Here is a 22,179-nt window from a genome sequence, read left to right as displayed (position 1 = left end):
CTGCTGGTCTACACAAATGACAGTTTTGCTTTTTAGGATAATCCCTTCCAAACTATCTTCCTTTATATAAGCCTTCAATACACCAGCATGATGCCACATAAAGACCAAACAATTATTTTGGTTTACCTAACTACTTATCATTGTGGGAGCATTTTGTTAATTGCTTCTTGAAATTGCTTAATGTTTCCCTAAACAATTCTAAATGCCTTAGCATTGTTGTCACAATTCTAGTACTGTATTCAAACTTCTATACAGAACTTTCAAGAGGACAACATAAAAAGAGTGTTCTCCATAGGTGAAAACAAATGCCATAGCTTTTCACAAAATCTTAATTGAAAATCCAAGTTTCTGTGCTTTTGTCCTGATGACAACTTTATTTGTTCTCCTTTGCTCACAGTTCAAAAAGGGGATCTACATGTGAATTTAAATTACCATCCACCACAATATACAAACTTCTATTTGTTCTTGGACTGAAATAAATAACCCTAATTATTACATATTTGGCCTGCCTGAGCACCAGAGAGAGAATTATCTTGATTTCTTCATGCTCGTATGAACAATGAAGATATCGTTATTGGATGTTCTGATGATTCATTTAAGGTACTTTTAGGTGAGCCAATTTATTGTTTGAACAAGTGAACGAGCGAATGATGTCAGAGTTAACTCGTTCACTCTCATGCAGCTTGTTTAGACAGGCAGATACATCGTTGGCTCGCTCAAATGAGAAATTGTTCAGAATCGTCCAGTCTTTCACATCCACTGTATATGTGAATGAAAGGAACTGAATGAGCAATGTTGAAATCAAATGATAATTGAACGAGCCAATGATGATTTTTATGCCTGCATAAAATGAACGACGAGTGAAAAGTGACCGATTCGTTCGTTGTTCGGTCATTGGCGCATGTTCAGACTGAACGATTATCTTTCACTTGTTTGAACGATAATCGTTCCATGTAAAAGCACCATAAGGGTGTTTTGCCATTTTGGTTTGTTGGCTTCTCCTTGTTAGGGTGTGCTTGCTGGGACCTGTTCTACGAGTTTCCAAGAGCACACCTCAACAGGTGTGGAATAATTGTTCTGGCTGAGTGTGGATGTCTCGAGTCAGCCAATCTCTACTGGTCTGCTGCATATATATAGCAGTTCCTCTGTATAAGGAAGCTGGTATGCCTTCACTCAGAACTGGGTGTTATGCTTGTTGTATGAAGTGTTTCTCTATCCTGAGGACAGTCTGGACACCTTTTGTCCCCATCTGCTTCTTATGCAGACCCTCTCTCCTTTCCCCTTTCACAGGTGCGGCCTCCAGATGTCTGATGTCTTATATGGTCAGATGGGTGAATACTGACAGGGTTCCCTGTATGTCAGCACAGTGGCTGACTCTTTCCCCTTGGTGTGAGGTCACTTGGGCGAGCTACGGTTTGATATCTGTTTGCATGAGAGTTCTGAGTGGTGTGAACAGCGACGTGTTTTGTGTCTGTGCAGGTGGCCGAACATGTGATGTGAACAGTCCTGTTTAGTGTGCATTGGTGTGAACAGCGATGTGTTCTGTGTCTGTGCAGGTGGCTGTACATATGGTGTGAACAATCCTGTTCTGGGTTGCATGCATTTCCTGGTGTGTTTGTGTAAACTGTGTCCTGCCCTGCTGTGGATCGTTTACCATCTCTGGGCAAGTTAGGGTCCTTAGGTTCCAGTGCAGGACCGTCATCGGGATGAACGCCCTGCTTGCAGGCAGGTTTCCTGGGAGTAGTTGTCTACTTAGAGTAGGACTCTTGAGATAACGAGGACCTGTGAAGTGGGTTTGCGGGCTTAAGTGACTTGGCAAATCCACGAACTAATACCTTGTACTTATTATAGCAATTCCATCTGATTTACATGCGTTTGTGACAGGCTCGTGTTCTGAATGTGGAAGGAAAGATGGATGTAACACACCCACTGTCTCTTTATTTGAAGGATTCCATGGGCAACAAGATGGAGCATGGACTGCATTATCATATAGAGCACCATCCATAGTTGGGTTTATTATGCCACAACTCGACATGAGCAGATACAGTTGATGACAACTTATCTTCATGTATTACAAGGAAACACAAGCCTTTTTGTTTAACAGTGTAGACATTGTATAACTTAAATGGTTTCCTACAGGGTAAATTGTTGTGTTCAACTTGTTATGATCAGTCATGTTGAAATTCTGTGGGGTCCATAAAATAATTTAGGTAGCCTTAAGTGAGAGACCCAAAAAAGAACTTTCACTGATTAAATAAAGACAAAATTATCATAGCCAATCTTGTGTGTTTTTGTGTCTTTTTTACACTCACAAGTGCGTCATTTATACTTTTCTAAGACCAACCAACAATCAAGCCTATCTGGTAAAAAGAAAAGCCATCTAATTAGGGGTTGTGCTGAGTAGATCAGACTGAGAACTGCTCTATACAGTGGCTTTCTACTCTGGCTGATAAAGGAAATCAAAAGAAAAATATTGTACTACAGACGCCAAATGAATTAAAAATATACCGTATATACCGGCGTATAAGACGACTTTTGAACCCCGAAAAATCTGCTCTGCAGTCGGGGGTCGTCTTATGCGCCGGTAATACAAAAAAAAAAAAAGTGTAAAAAAAAAAAATTCATTACTCACCTCCCCCGGCGTTCTGTCGCGCTCCGGCAGGATGTCGCTCGCTCCGGCAGGATGTCGCTCGCTCCTCGTCCCCGGCGCAGCATAGCTTTCTGAATGCGGGGCTTGAAATCCCCGCTTCCAGAAAGCTAATACACACGCCGGCAGCCATGACAGCATTGAATGGCTGTGATTGGCTGAATCACACCCATTCAATGATGTCATTGAATAGTGTGATTGGCTGAAGCCACGTGTGCTTTAGCCAATCACAGCCATTCAATGATGTCATGGCTGCCGGCGTGTGTATTAGCTTTCTGGAAGCGGGGATTTCAAGCCCCGCATTCAGAAAGCTATGCTGCGCCGGGACGAGGAGCGAGCGACAGCCTGCCGGAGCGAGCGACATCCTGCCGGAGCGCGACAGAACGCCGGGGCAGGTGAGTAATGAATTTTTTTTTTTTTCTCCACTGAATACCGGCGTATAAGGTGACAGTTGGGGGGTCGTCTTATACGCCCCGTCGCCTTATACGCCGGTATATACGGTAAATCATCATTGACTATCAAAAAATATAAAACATTTAAAAGAGATAAAGTCATCCACAGAAAACTACAGCTCAAACAGGATGCAATAGCAGACCTCATAAAGTGTCACAATTCATAATTAGAGATGAGCGAGCACCAAAATGCTCAGGTGCTCGTTACTCGGGACGAAATTATCGCGATGCTCGAGGGTTCGTTTCGAGTAACGAACCCCATTGAAGTCAATGGGCGACCCGAGCATTTTTGTATTTCACCGATGCTCGCTAAGGTTTTCATGTGTGAAAATCTGGGCAATTCAAGAAAGTGATGGGAACGACACAGCAACGGATAGGGCAGGCGAGGGGCTACATGTTGGGCTGCATCTCAAGTTCACAGGTCCCACTATTAAGCCACAATACAGGCAAGAGTGGGCCCCCCCCCCAACAACTTTTACTTCTGAAAAGCCCTCATTAGCAATGCATACCTTAGCTAAGCACCACACTACCTCCAACAAAGCACAATCACTGCCTGCATGACACTCCGCTGCCACTTCTCCTGGGTTACATGCTGCCCAACCCCCCCCCCCCGCACGACCCAGTGTCCACAGCGCACACAAAAGTGTCCCTGCGCAGCCTTCAGCTGCCCTCATGCCACACCACCCTCATGTCTATTTATAAGTGTGTCTGCCATGACGAAGAACCGCAGGCACACACTGCAAAGGGTTGGCACGGCTAGGCAGCGACCCTCTTTAAAAGGGGCGGGGCGATAGCCCACAATGCTGTACAGAAGCAATGAGAAATATAATCCTGTGCCACCGCCATCAGGAGCTGCACACGTGGGCATAGCAATGGGGAACCTATGTGCCACACACTATTCATTCTGTCAAGGTGTCTGCATGCCCCAGTCAGACCGCGGTTTTTAATTCATAGACACAGGCAGGTACAACTCCCTATTGTGAAGTCCCTGTGGACCGACAGCATGGGTGGCTCCCTGGAACCCACCGGCGGTACATCAAAATATCCCATTGCATTGCCCAACACAGCTGAGGTAGTAATGTTGTGCTTAATGCAGGTGGGCTTCGGCCCACACTGCATGCCCCAGTCTGACTGGGGTTCTTTAGAAGTGGAAACAGATGCATTTACAAGTCCCTGTGGACCGACAGCATGGGTGGCTCCCTGGAACCCACCGGCGGTACATAAAAATATCCCATTGCATTGCCCAACACAGCTAAGGTAGTAATGTTGTGCTTAATGCAGGTGGGCTTGGGCCCACACTGCATGCCCCAGTCTGACTGGGGTTCTTTAGAAGTGGAAACAGATGCATTTACAAGTCCCTGTGGACCGACAGCATGGGTGGCTCCCTGGAACCCACCGGCGGTACATAAAAATATCCCATTGCATTGGCCAACACAGCTGAGGTAGTAATGTTGTGCTTAATGCAGGTGGGCTTCGGCCCACACTGCATGCCCCAGTCTGACTGGGGTTCTTTAGAAGTGGAAACAGATGCATTTACAAGTCCCTGTGGACCGACAGCATGGGTGGCTCCCTGGAACCCACCGGCGGTACATAAAAATATCCCATTGCATTGCCCAACACAGCTGAGGTAGTAATGTTGTGCTTAATGCAGGTGGGCTTCGGCCCACACTGCATGCCCCAGTCAGACTGGGGTTCTTTAGAAGTGGAAACAGATGCATTTATAATTCTCTGTGGACCCACAGCATGGGTGGGTGCCAGGAAGCCACCGGCGGTACATAAAAATATCCCATTGCATTGCCCAACACAGCGGATGTAACGTCAGCTGTAATGCAGGTGGGCTAAAAATTCATTTGATTACACTGTAGGCGAGGGCCCACAAAAATTGCTGTATCAACAGTACTAATGTACATCAGAAAAATTGGCCATGGCCAACCAAGAGGGCAGGTGAAACCCATTAATCGCTTTGGTTAATGTGGCTTAAGTGGTAACTAGGCCTGGAGCCCAGTTTAACGAAAAATTGGTTCAAGTTAAAGTTTCAGCGCTTTTAAGAGCATTGAAACGTATAAAAATTTTTAAGAAAAATTATATGAGTGAGCCTTGTGGCCCTAAGAAAAATTGCCCGTTCGGCGTCATTACGTGAGGTTTCAGGAGGAGGAGCAGGAGGAGGAGGAGGAGGAATATTATACACAGATTGATGAAGCAGAAATGTCCCCGTTTTGGATGGTGAGAGAGAACGATGCTTCCATCCGCGGGTGCAGCCTACGTATTGCTTAGGTATCGCTGCTGTCCGCTGGTGGAGAAGAGAAGTCTGGGGAAATCCAGGCTTTCTTCATCTTGATGAATGTGTAAGCCTGTTGGCACTGTCGGTTGACAGGCGGGTACGCTTATCTGTGATGATTCCCCCAGCCGTACTAAACACCCTCTCTGACAGGACGCTAGCCGCAGGACAAGCAAGCACCTCCAGGGCATACAGCGCGAGTTCAGGCCACGTGTCCAGCTTCGACACCCAGTAGTTGTAGGTGGCAGAGGCGTCAGGGAGGACGGTCGTGCGATCGGCTACGTACTCCCTCACCATCCTTTTACAGTGCTCCCGCCGACTCAGCCTTGACTGGGGAGCGGTGACACAGTCTTGCTGGGGAGCCATAAAGCTGTCCAGGGCCTTAAAGACTGTTGTATTGCCTGTGCTGTACATGCTGCTCGATCTCCGCACCTCCCCTACTACCTGGCCCTCGGAAGTGCGCCTTCTGCCACTAGCGCTGTCGGATGGGAATTTTACCATCAGCTTGTCCGCCAGGGTCCTGTGGTATAGCAACACTCTCGAACCCCTTTCCTCTTCGGGAATGAGAGTGGAAAGGTTCTCCTTATACCGTGGGTCGAGCAGTGTGTACACCCAGTAACCCGTAGTGGCCAGAATGCGTGCAACGCGAGGGTCACGAGAAAGGCATCCTAACATGAAGTCAGCCATATGTGCCAGGGTACCTGTACGCAACACATGGCTGTCTTCACTAGGAAGATCACTTTCAGGATCCTCCTCCTCCTCAGGCCATACACGCTGAAAGGATGACAGGCAAGCAGCATGTGTACCGTCAGCAGTGGGCCAAGCTGTCTCTTCCCCCTCCTCCTCATCCTCCTCATGCTCCTCCTCCTGAACGCGCTGAGATATAGACAGGAGGGTGCTCTGACTATCCAGCGACATACTGTCTTCCCCCGGCTCTGTTTCCGAGCGCAAAGCGTCTGCCTTTATGCTTTGCAGGGAACTTCTCAAGATGCATAGCAGAGGAATGGTGACGCTAATGATTGCAGCATCGCCGCTCACCACCTGGGTAGACTGCTCAAAGTTTCGAAGGACCTGGCAGATGTCTGCCAACCAGGCCCACTCTTCTGAAAATAATTGAGGAGGCTGACTCCCACTGCGCCGCCCATGTTGGAGTTGGTATTCCACTATAGCTCTACGCTGCTCATAGAGCCTGGCCAACATGTGGAGCGTAGAGTTCCACCGTGTGGGCACGTCGCACAGCAGTCGGTGCACTGGCAGATTAAACCGATGTTGCAGGGTCCGCAGGGTGGCAGCGTCCGTGTGGGACTTGCGGAAATGTGCGCAGAGCCGGCGCACCTTTACGAGCAGGTCTGACAAGCGTGGGTAGCTTTCAGAAAGCGCTGAACCACCAAATTAAAGAAGTGGGCCAGGCATGGCACGTGCGTGAGGCTGCCGAGCTGCAGAGCCGCCACCAGGTTACGGCCGTTGTCACACACGACCATGCCCGGTTGGAGGCTCAGCGGCGCAAGCCAGCGGTCGGTCTGCTCTGTCAGACCCTGCAGCAGTTCATGGGCCGTGTGCCTCTTATCTCCTAAGCTGAGTAGTTTCAGCACGGCCTGCTGACGCTTGCCCACCGCTGTGCTGCCACGACGCGCGACACCGACTGCTGGCGACGCGCTGCTGCTGCTGACACATCTTGATTGCGAGACAGAGGTTGCGTTGGAGGAGGAGGAGGAGGAGGGTGGTTTAGTGGAGGAAGCATACACCGCCGCAGATACCACCACCGAGCTGGGGCCCGCAATTCTGGGGGTGGGTAGGACGTGAGCGGTCCCAGGCTCTGACTCTGTCCCAGCCTCCACTAAATTCACCCAATGTGCCGTCAGGGAGATGTAGTGGCCCTGCCCGCCTGTGCTTGTCCACGTGTCCGTTGTTAAGTGGACCTTGGCAGTAACCGCGTTGGTGAGGGCGCGTACAATGTTGCGGGAGACGTGGTCGTGCAGGGCTGGGACGGCACATCGGGAAAAGTAGTGGCGACTGGGAACTGAGTAGCGCGGGGCCGCCACCGCCATCATACTTTTGAATGACTCCGTTTCCACAACCCTATACGGCAGCATCTCAAGGCTGATAAATTTGGCTATGTGGACGGTTAACGCTTGAGCGTGCGGGTGCGTGGCGGCGTACTTGCGCTTGTGCTCAAACACTTGCGCTAGCGACGGCTGGACGGTGCGGTGCGAGACATTGCTGGATTGGGCCGAGGACAGCGGAGGTGAGGGTTTGGGTGCAGGCCAGGAGACGGTAGTGCCTGTGTCCTCAGAGCGGGGTTGGATCTCAGTGGCAGGTTGGGGCACAGGGGGAGAGGCAGCGGTGCAAACCGGAGGCGGTGAACGGCCTTCGTCCCACCTTGTGGGGTGCTTGGCCGTCATATGTCTGCGCATGCTGGTGGTGGTGAGGCTGTTGGTGGTGGCTCCCTGGCTGATCTTGGGAAACAGTTGGTGGATTATTCGGTCTGGCCCTGCCTCTACCCCTGGCCACCGCACTGCCTCTTGCAACCTGCCCTGCTGCTGCCCTTGCCTTCCCCTCTGAAGACCTGTCCTGTGTAGGCGTTGCAAACCAGGTGGGGTCAGTCACCTCATCGTCCTGCTGCTCTTCCTCAGAATCCTCTGTGCGCTCCTCCCTCGGACTTACTGCCCTTACTACTACCTCACCGATAGACAACTGTGTCTCATCGTCATCGTCCTCCTCACCCACTGAAAGGTCTTGAGACAGTTGCCGGAAGTCCCCAGCCTCATCCCCCGGACCCCGGGAACTTTCCAATGGTTGGGCATCAGTGACGATAAACTCCTCTGGTGGGAGAGGAACCACTGCTGCCCAATCTGAGCAGGGGCCCGAGAACAGTTCCTGGGAGTGTTCCCGCTCCTGAGCATGTGTCATTGTAGTGGAGTGAGGAGGCTGGGAGGAAGGAGGAGCAGCAGACAGAGGATTCGGATTTGCAGCAGTGGACGGCGCAGAACTGTGGGTGGACGATAGGTTGCTCGAAGCACTTTCTGCCATCCACGACAGGACCTGCTCACACTGCTCATTTTCTAATAAAGGTCTCCCGCGTGGACCCATTAATTGTGCGATGAATGTGGGGACGCCAGAAACGTGCCTCTCTCGTAATCGCGCAGCAGTCGGCTGCGATACACCTGGATCAGGAGTTCGGCCTGTGCCCACACCCTCACTTGGCCCTCCGCGTCCTCGGCCGCGTCCACGTCCTCTAGGCCTACCCCTACCCCTCAGCATGCTGTATTACCAGTGATTTGATTTCCCAGCCAGGAAATAAATTGGCGCAAGCCTGCTGTTAAACGTAGCTGGCTGCGTATGATTTCTTTACGTTCTGCACCCACCACACACGTACCCAGAACGCTGAGGACTGTCAGAGGCAGGCCAAATAGAATGTTTCCCTTTTTTTGTTAAAGAAAAGCCCCACTGCGTATATTCGATCAATAATAAATATGTCTTCTGGCCCTGCAAATGTGTCACAGAACTGCAGGGTTGCAGAGTTATTAACTACAGCAGAGCGGTGGTTTTTCCCAGGCAGGAAAGAAATTGGCGCAAGCCTGCTGTTAAACGTAGCTGGCTGCGTATGATTTCTTTACGTTCTGCACCCACCACACACGTACCCAGAACGCTGAGGACTGTCAGAGGCAGGCCAAATAGAATGTTTCCCTTTTTTTGTTAAAGAAAAGGCCCACTGCGTATATTCAATCAATAATAAATATGTCTTCTGGCCCTGCAAATGTGTCACAGAACTGCAGGGTTGCAGAGTTATTAACTACAGCAGAGCGGTGATTTTTCCCAGGCAGGAAAGAAATTGGCGCAAGCCTGCTGTTAAACGTAGCTGGCTGCGTATGATTTATTTACGTTCTGCACCCACCACACGTACCCAGAACGCTGAGGACTGTCAGAGGCAGGCCAAATAGAATGTTTCCCTTTTTTTTGTTAAAGAAAAGGCCCACTGCGTATATTCAATCAATAATAAATATGTCTTCTGGCCCTGCAAATGTGTCACAGAACTGCAGGGTTGCAGAGTTATTAACTACAGCAGAGCGGTGATTTTTCCCAGGCAGGAAATAAATTGGCGCAAGCCTGCTGTTAAACGTAGCTGGCTGCGTATGATTTCTTTACGTTCTGCACCCACCACACACGTACCCAGAACGCTGAGGACTGTCAGAGGCAGGCCAAATAGAATGTTTCCCTTTTTTTGTTATAGAAAAGGCCCACTGCGTATATTCAATCAATAATAAATATGTCTTCTGGCCCTGCAAATGTGTCACAGAACTGCAGGGTTGCAGAGTTATTAACTACAGCAGAGCCGTGATTTTACCCAGGCAGGAAATAAATTGGCGCAAGCCTGCTGTTAAAAGTAGCTGGCTGCGTATGATTTCTTTACGTTCTGCACCCACCACACACGTACCCAGAACGCTGAGGACTGTCAGAGGCAGGCCAAATAGAATGTTTCCCTTTTTTTTTTTTTAAAGAAAAGGCCCACTGCGTATATTCAATCAATAATATATGTCTTCTGGCCCTGCCTACACAATTCTGTCCCTGTAGTATTACTGCAGGGCGCAATGCTCTGCACAGCCGATTTAAAAAAAAATTAAAAAAAATGCAACACTGCTAACAGCAGCCTGCACAGTTCTGCACACGGTTAAATGTGGCCCTAAGAAGGACCGTTGGGGTTCTTGAAGCCTACACTCACTCCTAACACTCTCCCTGCCTAACCACCACTTCTGTCCCTGTAGTATTACTGCAGGGCGCAATGCTCTGCACAGCCGATTTTGAAAAAAAAAAAAATGGGCAACACTGCTAACAGCAGCCTCCACACGGATAGATGTGGCCCTAAGAAGGACCGTTGGGGTTCTTGAAGCCTACACTCACTACTAACACTCTCCCTACAGCAGCTCCAACACTATAGCACTGTCCCTCAGCTAACTCACAAGGCATCTGAGGCGAGCCGCGGGAGGGGCCGACTTTTATACTCGGGTGACATCTGATCTCCCCAGCCACTCACAGCAGGGGGGTGGTATAGGGCTTGAACGTCACAGGGGGAAGTTGTAATGCCTTCCCTGTCTTTCAATTGGCCAGAAAAGCGCGCTAACGTCTCAGAGAGGAAACTGAAAGTTACCCGAACATCGCGTGGTACTCGTTAAGAGTAACGAGCATCCCGAACACGCTAATATTCGCCCGAGCATCAAGCTCGGACGAGTACGTTCGCTCATCTCTATTCATAATGTTATCAGTAAATCATATTACATGATAAAGTGCAAGTGCATACAAAAAACATAGAAACAAGACTAACCCCGTAAATGAAATCAAGGACCCGTAATGGACTGATGAAGGCAGCAACGTCATAACGTATGTCAGCGCTACAGTCCATGGCGGGTCCTTGATTTCATTTATGGGTTAAATATTGCACTTTATCTTGTAATATGATTTACTGATAACATTATGAATTGTGATCTCATTTGGGCTGTAGTATTCTGTGGCACTTTACCAAAATTTATAAAGACATTAAAAGAAATAATCAATAAAGATTTATATGTTTAATGCAATTGACATTACTAGCAGTATATATATATTTTTTGGCTTTCTCACTCTGTGCTGCCCATATTATATATATAAAATTGAATGTATGTCTGTCTGTCTGTCTGTTTGTCCTTTATGCGCTACTACACCATTCATCCGATCGCCATGAAACTTTGGGAAGTTGTTGAGTACACTCCTGGGAAGATTATAGGCATAGTACAACTATCCTATGATAAATGGCGCACGTGCGAGCGTCGTCGACAGTTATGCCCCCCCCCCCACGCAGATCGTTCGATTTCCATCATTGCCACTAATTCTCTCACTTCCCGATATTGTAGAAACATGAAATTTGCCACGAGCATTGATTATGTCATAAATAGGAAAAATTAATGGATCCCAGCTCGATTATTCAATTCTAAGCGCCAAAGAATTAGCGTCCAAATTTTACGTACGGAATCTGATTTTCTCACTTCCCAATGTCATAGAAACTTGAAATTTGGCACGAGCATTGATTATGTCATAAATAGGAAAAGTTAATGGGTCCCAACTCGATTATTCATTTCAAAGCGCCAAAGAATTAGCGTCCAAATTTTACGTACGGAATCTGATTTTCTCACTTCCCAATGTCATAGAAACTTGAAATTTGGCATGAGCATTGATTATGTCATAAATAGGAAAAGTTAATGGGTCCCAACTCGATTATTCAATTCTATGCGCCAAAGAATTAGCGTCCAAATTTTACGTACGGAATCTAATTCTCTCACTTCCTGATGTCATCTATATATATAAAAAGGAATGTATGTCTGTCTGTCTGTCCTTTTTGCACTACTACACCATTCATCTAATCGCGATGAAACTTTGGGAAGTTGTTGAGTACACTCCTGGGAAGATTACTGGTATAGTACACCTATCCTGCAAGCATCGTCGACAGTTATGCCCCCCAGACAAAGATCGTTTGATTTCCAACTCAAGCACAAAAGCAAAAAGCATTACGAACAACGGGATGCGTGTTCAACTACAAAATGATGCATCCGCTGAACGTTTCGCAAGACAATTGCTGGATATTGAGAATGCCGAGGTAAAATGAAAGCTGTGCTGTGATTGGTTGCAATTTCTTATACTGCTGAGGTAAAATGAAAGCTGTGCTTTGATTGGTTGCTATTTCTTATACTGCTGAGGTAACATGAAAGCTGTGCTGTGATTGGTTGCTATATATTTTACTGCTGAGGTAACATGAAAGCTGTTGTGCTGTGATTGGTTGTTATATATTATACCGCTGAGGTAACATGAAAGCTGCTGTGCTGTGATTGGTTGTTATATATTATACCGCTGAGATAACTTGAAAGCTGCTATCTAGATATATAAAAACAAATGTATGTATGTATGTCTGTCTTCGCAGCAACGCGCGACGGGTACGCTAGTTATATATATAATACATAGAGATGAGCGAGCACCCAAATGCTCGGGTCCATGTTATTCAAGTCGAGCTTTTCGTAAAATTCGAGAGCTCTACTCGAGTAACGAACCCCATTGACTACAATGGGAGACCCGAGCATTTTTGGTTTTTTTCTTGGTTTATTCCCTCTCTCTCTCTCTCCCCTTCCTGCCAGACAAAAAATTTGCCAATAATGCGCACTGTGTCGCGGCGGGGAGGGGCCAAAACAGGCACGTCACAGTGGGGAGGAGCCAAAAGCAGGGGCGGGGTCAAACACGATTTGATGCTCGTTCGAGTAATGAGCACCATCGAGTTGCTAATACTCGAACGAGCATCAAGCTCGGCAGAGTATGTTCGCTCAACTCTAATAATACAGTATGCTTTCGTTTATGGTGTACATTTTTACTCTCACTACTTTTTGCAGGTCTTCTCTAGGTGATAAAAAAAACATGCAGAGCAGAAGATCCTACTCAGAGGCGTAACTTGAAGCTGCTGGGCCCCAGTGGAAAGTCTGGAACTGGGTCCCCAGCTATAAAGCTTCATTGATAGTATTGGTTTGCAATATTGTGAAGAGAGACTTTATGGGCCCTCTAGGGGCTCCTGGGCCTGGTGTGACCTCTGCACCCCCTATAGTTACACCCATGATCCTACTCTATGATATCTACATGCTTTATAGTTGGGTAGGAAGCCTCTTTAATGTTAATAAGATAGAATATTGAATTCTAATTCTTCAGCTGCCCATACACATTAGATGTAATTTGGCCAAACCCACTATAATCTTCAGAAATGGCCAACCATCGTTTATGTATGGTGGTCTACTGACTCTCCACCAATAGTAGAAGTTGGGGCATCTGGATTGGTTGGGCAGCATGGTGGCTCAGTAGTCAGCACTGTTTCCTTAGGTCCTAGGTTGAAATCTAAGAACACCATCTACATAGAGTTTGTATGCTCTCTGTGTTTGCATGAGTTCCCTCCCATACTCCAAAAACATGCTAATAGATGAATTTAAGTATTGTAAGCCCCAATTGGGACAGAACCCATAATATTAAGTGTTGTTAAATGACTGTGCTATGTAAAGGTTGGATGTCAACATGCTCCATTCCCTTGTCTTACTAAAAAGTAGGCATGTGTGTGTATGGCGGGGGTCGGGGGGTGTATGGGCATCTATTAGAGATGAGCGAGCATACTCGTTAAGGCGATTTACTCGAGAGAGCATCGCCTTTTTCGCGGACCTGCTGGCTCGTCCCTGAAGATTCAGGGGGGCTGTGGGGGTGAGTGGGGGGTTGCGGAGGGGATCGGGAGGGAGAAAGAGAGATCTCCGACTTTCGACCCTGCTCCCCTCTGCCGCCCCCCGCACCCCACCGAATCTTCAGGGACGAGCCAGCAGGTACTCGAAAAAGGCGATGCTCTCTCCAGCAAATTGCCTTAACGAGTATGCTTGCTCATCTCTAGCATCTATAGCAAACAACTGATACTAAATCCCATGACTGTTTTAAGGTTCAATGACATTATTTTCCTAAAGTACATGTGGATATTGAGTCCATGGTCATTATTTTGCAAGGTGATTAAACAGATCTTGTTACAACACTACTGCATCTAATCCTTCCTTCTCATTAGTATTGAACAAGTTCGCATACAGTAATATGCACTAAGAACTTAATCTCATTTGCTTTTCACCACTGGCCCTTTGTACAGCTGTGACTGCTGGCTCATCACATAAAGCTGAACTTTTACGATTTGGAATAGCAGGATTAATGATTTCCTAAAGTTAGAAATTAATTTTATTGGGAAACTGTGATAGCCCAAAATGTAACTAAATTACAAAATAAAACAAGATATTAATGTACTACCTGTATGCATTATAATATATAAACCTTGGCAATATGATTTTTTTATTACTTCAGTGCATATAGCAACTTTGCAAATAGCTTTTATTAAAACCTATGGCTATTTTTTGGCTGCAGCACCTATGCAGACTTACATGTATCCATGGTTACAGACCATAAACAAACCAGTTGTAGTTTGATCCAGCATTCATACCCCCTTCTGTTGGTTTCCTACTTTTTGCTAACCTACCAAATGTATGTTAAGAACTAGGGGACAGATAGAAGGGAGAACGAAAGCAGGATCAAACATGGAAACACAAAAGTCTGGATAGATGCAGCAGACAAAAAAAAAATAAAAGGGTTTCTCACTACTTAAAATTGCTGCAGCCAATCACTGGCCTTCTATAGTCAGTGATTGGCTACAGCAGTCACATGTCCTGGTCAGCAGCTGCCAGGAAGTTCCGAATTTTCAGTAATGTGAAAAACACTTTAACGAGGTTTTTAATCAAGTTTGCTTGACATGTGCAGATAGTAAAGGACAGTGGATGTTGCATGTCCTAATCTTGTCTCTGACAAGACGAGAACATACGACAATTGTTTTTCACAGGGACCATTAGTCTCTGTGATAAGCCGCTCATGTGTGTAGTCTCATAGACTATAGTGGGCCCATGTGGTGTCCTTGAAATACATGGACTGTACACAGATAAAATATGTCTGTCTCAATAAGGCTTTATAAGATGTCTAGACAGAAGATTGTATTTTCTGCTTACCAAGTTACCAGCGGAGAGAACATAATTAAACTCATCAGTCATTGGGTAATGCTCCATGGCCATGAAAAGTGTGTTCAAAACGATGCAGATGGTTATGGCAAGATCCACAAATGGATCCATCACAACTAATTTCACGATGTGTTTTATTTTCAGCCAATGAGGAGTACAATCCCAGATCAGAAATGTGTTTGCAAACTTGTACCAACATGGTGGACACTTCTGCCTCGACTCTTCAAGTTCTGAGAAACAAAGGGAAATGGTGTATTACTTCTTGTTTCAAATCTTGTCATTCTCAGCTTAGGCTAACAGATGATACCCTGAATAAAAGACCCCCCTCTACCAACTTTAGATGTTGATGCCGTAACAAGATAATGAATAAACAGACAACCCATTAACCTTATAATATAAGTTGTTGGTTTTTTTTGGGGGGGGGGGGGGGGGGAATGTACACCGTTGTGTGCGCGAGTCCTAAATCTGTTAAAGGGTGCCTCCAATGTTGCGGGTCATCTCATCATCTATAAAAAGCTTAAAGGGGTTTTGTCATTAGAAAAAAAAATCAATACTTTCCTATTCCTCACCAGGCAGTCTTCTTACCACATCTTTTCCTCCCCGTTCTTCTCCTGGCTCCTCCAGTTCCCAGGTCCCCTCACCTCCAGCTGGCTGGATCCTCTTATTGCTGTTTTGGAGCATCCATAAGCTGCAGATCACTTCCTGCAGGGCAGCGAGCGCTACAAGTGACATAGCGTTCATTGCCTAGCAGGGAATGCTGAAACATCGGCAGCCTGCTTTAGTGCACATTTGCAATATTTTGCCGCTGGTGTTTCATATAGTATATGAAACACCAGCGGCAAGACATCGCACATGCGCAGTAGCACTAAAACAGGCTGCCAAGGACTCTGCATTCCCTGCTAGGCAGTGAACGCTACATCACTAGTGACTGGGTACACTGACCTGCAGGAAGCAGAATGCCGGCAATGTACACTTGGAATCCCGGCACAGGAAGTAGCAGAGCCGGCCTGCTTGCGGTGACATGACCTGGGGGACTGGAGAAGCCAGGAGAAGATCAGTGTGGGGAAGATCTGGTAAGAAGACTGCCCGGTGAGGAATTCATAAGTATTGAAATTTTTTTTTTAAACAGAACCCCTTTAACTTTGCAAGTGGGAGATCTATCTAGTAGATTAGGCAGTATTATTGAGGAGGCTACTGTAGGAAACCCTAAGCTTTATTTACAATATGCTGAAGAGGCTTTGTCCATCAAGATCTGTCTGATTTAAATTTTTTGTCTGGAGAAAAGCATGCCAGCGACATTGCAACATTGGAGGAACTTTTTATTTTTTTCTCGATTAAAAATGTAGGGAAAAACACAGATCCAGCACTATCTCAATACTGGTCTCCTAAATTGAAATAACTATAGTTTACTTGAATAGGAAGGCAAGTGTGTGCTATACAATGGTATAGCATACGGGGCCTCTGAGCGATAATCGTCACATGTAAACACGGGCATTGTGCATTTTCATCTGAATGATGATTTTAAGGTGAACTTAAAATCCATCTTTCAGTCACAGAGAATAAAGTATCTCTCAACAGACTGCATGCTGTGTTCTCCACTGTAGTCAGGAGATTACATTCTATGCTGCCAGCAGCACCAAAGATTACAATGCAGCTGTGTGCATAGCTGGGTGCGTAAATAATCACACCCTGGGCTCTGCAAACAGCTCCAAAAAGCCCTTTTACATGCAAATGAAGATGATAAAGTGTTAATGGCAATTAGTGCCAATGAACACTTTATGCAAAAAGATCACTAAAACGTTCAATCTTTCAATTGTTTGAAAGATTATAATCGTTGTGTGTAAATGGGCCTTTCGTTATATCCGTAATTCTATTCTATACCATGCATCATATATTGCTCACATAAACAATGTTACCATATATTATACTATATATAATTCCAATATATGCCATATGCAAAAAAAACTTATATATATATATATAAATATATATATATATATATATATATATATATATATATATATACACACACACACTCATAGTTCATATAAACAATACCGTCGTACACTATACATATAAATAATGTCCCTAAATAACAGCTACATGAATATGCTATAGATACAGCGATACAGCTTGAGGGCTTAGTCAGACGAACATTTTTTTTTCAATCCCCGGCCACCAGAATGCAGACGAAGACTGCCGGGGATGGGGAGAAGAGCCAGACAGAGCTTCTAGGTGAGTTCAATTTTTTTTATTTTTTTAATAGCTAGGGATGATTTTCGGGGTAGAGCTTATATTTCAAGCTACCCCCTGAAAATCATTACTGCAGGGGTTGCCTTCATCCTATTTCCTTCAATGGGGCGGCAGCAGCGTAGGCTTCATTGAAAGCAATGGGATAGCAGCATCGCGGTCCTTGGTGACAGCTGTGACAGGAGATTCTTTCGTCTCCACAGCAGTTCCATCAGCACTGCACACTGTGACAATGCTGTCACAGTGTTCAGTGATGAAGGGACTCCTCACAGGGATTAACAGAACCCTCCGGGAGTCCCCTCATTCCCTGTCACCTTTGTAACATCCACGCAGCAGGGACCCTGCCGGCACGCATGTCCTATCTTTTGCAGGCTCAAGTATTTTGTGCCTCTAAAAAATGGACATGTGAACACTTCATAGAAAACCAATGGTTTTAATAGACACATTTGTTTTTGCGCACATAGACGTGCAAAAAAACCCCAAAAACGCTCGTCTGACCGTGGCCTTATACTGTACACAAATGGCAAATGCTAAATTTCATCTATTCAATGCAATCACAGAGCCATACATGCACAAAACCCCAAATATATCTATTCATTTAATTACACATTGGTTTATACACAAACATACATACACATATATGACAATTCATACATGTACAGAACACTCATATGTACTTATATACATTCAGACATACACTAATTAATTATGTTAGGTCTGTCATGCAGGTAGGATGCAGACCTTATGCTACAAGAGGGGCTCAGGAAGAACAGGACTGCTGAGGTTGCATACAATTTAAGAAGTGCCATGCCACCGCTAGACTTATTTTTTTTTGTACGTAAAAGTTGTTACAATGCCCCCATCTCCACCTGCTCACAGCACCTTGGGCATATACTCCGCCAACTGCCTGTAGCTATACTGTTAAGAGAGTTGTCCAGTTGTCTAATATTGATGAATAGGTCATCAAGTGTGAATCGGTGAGAGTCCATTGCTCGGTACCCCACAGATGAGCTGTTCACAAGGCGGGTGCGCTCATGCATTCAGCTGACTTCTGAATGATACAGACAGCTCCATTCCCACTGCAGTGGCCAGGTTTGGTATTGCAGGCCAAATTCCCATTCAATTCCATGGGAAGTGGCCTGCCTGCTTCCTAGCGCAGTGTATGAGCGCATTGGCAGCTGATAGGCAAGGCTTCCTAGTGACAGACTCCCACTGATCTATACTGATAACCTCTCCTGAGCAGAGACCATCAATAGTTTATCACCACCGTCCTAAATCTATGGGCACTTTTTCATCCATTGACTCATTGCTAATTCATTGCAGCTGCCATAAAGCACACATAACTTACCTTCCATTGTATTCGTTAAAATACTGGCAACGCTCAACGCTCTCTGCCTCATCATTGTGGGATCTTCTAACAGATCCATAGATACCTGATAACAGCTTGATTTCCTTTTCCTCATCTCGGTCTCTGTAGTAGTTCCCTAAAATGAAACTATAAATTAATAACCATATAAAAACAAGGCGGTTGACTGCATCATCTGCTTTCAGCCTCCGACACTCGTTAATCGCTGAGTGGTTTAATGTTGATTTATAATTTATTTTCATTTACTAGAATTGTCTCTGCATATAATACAGAATGGGCTGTGAAGCGTGATAGGCTAAGTATATGGCAGTGAGGTGATAAAGTGCAATATATACATAGAATAATATGTATATATCTATTGTATAAAATGATGAACAATTTTGACGTGACATAGAGGGGTTTCTTCAACACAGACAGTCCCTTTAATTTGCTCCCCCACAGGCCTTGCAAAATCTGCTTATGCTGAAGGAAAATACATTCAGCTGTCCATTTTGCAGATGTATGCTTGAGTTTGTAGGGGAGGTTCCAAGTGAGGGACCTTCCTCTTTGATGTCCATTTCCCAAACAGGATATATGGATTTGGGTTGTCCCCTTAAAGGGCTATTACAGGACTTTTCTATGTTTGACATCCTTAGGATGGGTCATTCACAGTAGATTGGCGGGAGTCCACTGCTCTGGAACCCTGCGGATCGTATGGCCTGCTGCAGGCTGGACAATGTCATCAATACTCAAAGCCGGAGATATAATAGGTGCCTTCCCTCCCATTGAAATTGATAGGAATAATGCCTTCTATTATACTCCTGGCTCTAAATGAAACAAGGAGCTGGAAGTGTAACAGGAGGCATTATTATCATTGGTTTCAATGGGCGCGAAGCCATCTGTTACACTTCTGGCCTTGACTACAAATGATGAAAGCCAGCCCACTGCAATGACAGTAGGCCGGGCGATCAGCCGGGATCCAGAATGGTGGGCCTATACTGATCAACTATTGATGACCTATCCGGAGAATAGGTCTTCAATAGTAAAAGTCTTGGAATACTCCTTTAAGCTTCTATTGTCACAAAAGGGGCAAACACACTTCTGAACTGTGAAACCATGGTTTCTTAATAGAATTACACTTTTAGGGTGGTTTCACACACAGCTTTTTTTCTATAAAAGCCACATTTTTTTTCTAGCTAAAGGCAAAAGTAGATTTTAAGAAATGAGGAAGAATGACTTCTCCTTCCTACTGGATCCACTTTCTGGCTTTGGCTCAAGAAAGAGCATCAAGAAATTCCCTAAAAACACAGCTTTTTTCTTATAAACCTGTGTGTGAAACCCCCCTACATCTTGTACTTGGCACTGATGACCATTTGGTATGAGATCTGGATATTTCACACTACAGAATGTCTTACATGATAGCAACTAGTTTCATCTAAAGTGAAGCAGCTGCTTAGCAATAACGAAGCAAAAATGAGCAATTAACAACAACGATAGAAAATAATAATTTGCTTCATTTTCCCCTTGGGGGACTTTCTCCACAGACACATAATTTGTCATAAACAGGCAATAAAAGTTTAACAAACTTTTAGTATGAAGATCATCATTTGGCTATATGGCAAGTGTAATGCTATAAAGTGGAATTAAAGCCCATGTTAGAGGCAACCTGTCATATTAAACATGGTGCCTTATCTGCAGGCAGCGTGTTACAGAGCGTGAGGAGCTGAGAAGATAGATATATAGCCCTGTGTGGAAAGATTCAGTATAACTTATGTTTTACTCATTTGATCATTTTCGTGATTAAGAGTCCAGTGGGCGGTCCTATAAGTGACTGACATCTACTGGACTACCAATCATAAAAAGAGGAGGGATTTAAAATACAAGTTACACTGAATATTTCTCCATATAACTATACATCAAACTGCTCAGCTCCTCCTGCTCTTGAACTTGCTGCCTACAGATCAGACACCATGTTGAGTATGACACTTCCCTTTAAGTCTAATTTGCATGTTTATTCAGGAGAGGGGAATGAGCTACAGCTGCTAGATAATACTGACAGTGACTTATGAATAGTGTTGAGCGATTATTGAAATAATCAGAACTCCCTTTTCTGGCTTTCACTAGAATCAATAAGAGTAAAAATCAAGTTCTCTAATTTGGCCCCCTTAAACAACAGTGGTAGTGGTGGCAGCCCAGTGCTCAAATCTGCATCAAGGTAAGATTCAACCTAGAACTCCATTACTGTAAGGTGGCAGTACCATGCCAACACATCTATCATTTCTGCCGAAATTATTTTGTTGAATTTTGCTAAAAATCGGATCAGGATGATCTGATATGATTTAGCAAAGAAATTGGCCCAATTTTATTACCAGGCTCATCACAATGAGCAACACTACTTATTAACAAGGGCAACACAAAATTAGACTTGTTGAAATCCAACATGCACAATCCTGCCCAACATCTGCTATTGTAGAGCAGTCTGGAGCCACCATTCACATTAGATCATCGACCAATCCCATCAAAATTAGAGGACATGGTCGAGATTGTGCCGGCTGAGTTCACAAGCTGCACAACAAATTACCACCAACTTTACCAGGGGTGGAATTTATGGCTTTTCCACAAGATGGAGCATGCTGTGGATTTTAATATCATAGCACATCCTTATAATGAGGTGCACATTAGCGTATTTTAGGGACATGTGCTATCTGTGTAACTCCACAGACAGCAATGGCTTTGTTATAGCCTATAAGGCTATACACATGGACTTCTTTTTGCATGTATTGAAGGTCCGTGTGAAAAAGCCTATAGCATGTCCTTTTCCTGTCTGCTTTATGGGTGAAAAATAGGACATGCCAATGAATGTCAATGTGCTGTGTCCTTGTTTAGCAGACAGTACAAGGACTAGTGCTCTTGAGTTGTGCCCGAGTCCCCCCCCCTATACATCTAGCCTTAAGGATGGTTTTACTTTTGGAAAAACACTACAGCGCTTATTTACTTAGGCCAGCGTTCCACACGCAAATCCTGCATCTGGCTACAAGACAGGAACGTGCAAAGAGGTGCAAGCCTCTTAATACATTTGTTTCATCTGGCAGTGCTACCATGGACCGGATGCAAACCCATACCAGCCAAGAGATGGAGTAGTTCTGTTTCTGTAATCAATGACACATTACAGTAAATGTGATGGGCCATGTGTGACCACACCCTCTAACACCAGCCCCACCCACTTTTTGAAAAAGTGGCGGGGTATGGCATAAATGTCTAAAAAGTCATAGTTTTGGCACTTGCACCAAAATTGTGACTTTTCGACACCAGTATTTTGGCACAGGTAAAATGATACATTTTCCCCCATGTATTTAATGGATTTTTTTGCCACACTACTTTTGGTAAAAAAACACCGAGGGCTCCTTCATCCAGGTGATCATGATATCGCAGTGAGAAAATCACAACCTTTTTTCCGCGATTTTTGAGCATCAGTGCTATTTGTTCTCGCAAAAACATCACTGTCACTTGTGATTTTCAAACACGTGTTTGACACTTGATGTTGCCCCGTTTTTTTAATGCTGAAGTCAATAGGACTTTCTAAGGTTAAAAACACATCGCACGAAAATCGTAAGCTCATG

At 45.2% G+C, this 22,179-nt stretch overlaps 1 protein-coding gene across 9 annotated transcripts in view; it reads right to left on the bottom strand.

The window, feature by feature from the left end:
- LOC136576552 (sodium channel protein type 2 subunit alpha) overlaps window positions 1-22,179 on the bottom strand; it is a 138,666-nt gene that overhangs the window by 60,560 nt on the left and 55,927 nt on the right. For 8 of the 9 annotated variants that reach the window (XM_066575914.1, XM_066575917.1, XM_066575920.1 and 5 more), the window contains exons 12-13: window positions 18,563-18,698; window positions 14,956-15,194 (exon numbers count right to left, since the gene is read on the bottom strand). In XM_066575914.1, coding sequence (XP_066432011.1) covers window positions 14,956-15,194; window positions 18,563-18,698 — 375 coding nt within the window. The remainder of the gene's footprint in view (window positions 1-14,955; window positions 15,195-18,562; window positions 18,699-22,179) is intronic. The other variant, XM_066575921.1, reaches the window with a different exon arrangement.

Source organism: Eleutherodactylus coqui, chromosome 8, assembly GCF_035609145.1.
Source record: "Eleutherodactylus coqui strain aEleCoq1 chromosome 8, aEleCoq1.hap1, whole genome shotgun sequence".
Taxonomy (NCBI): domain Eukaryota; kingdom Metazoa; phylum Chordata; class Amphibia; order Anura; family Eleutherodactylidae; genus Eleutherodactylus; species Eleutherodactylus coqui.
The sequence above is the reverse complement of the archived record's forward strand: the minus strand, read 5'-3'. Positions and strand labels throughout refer to the sequence as shown.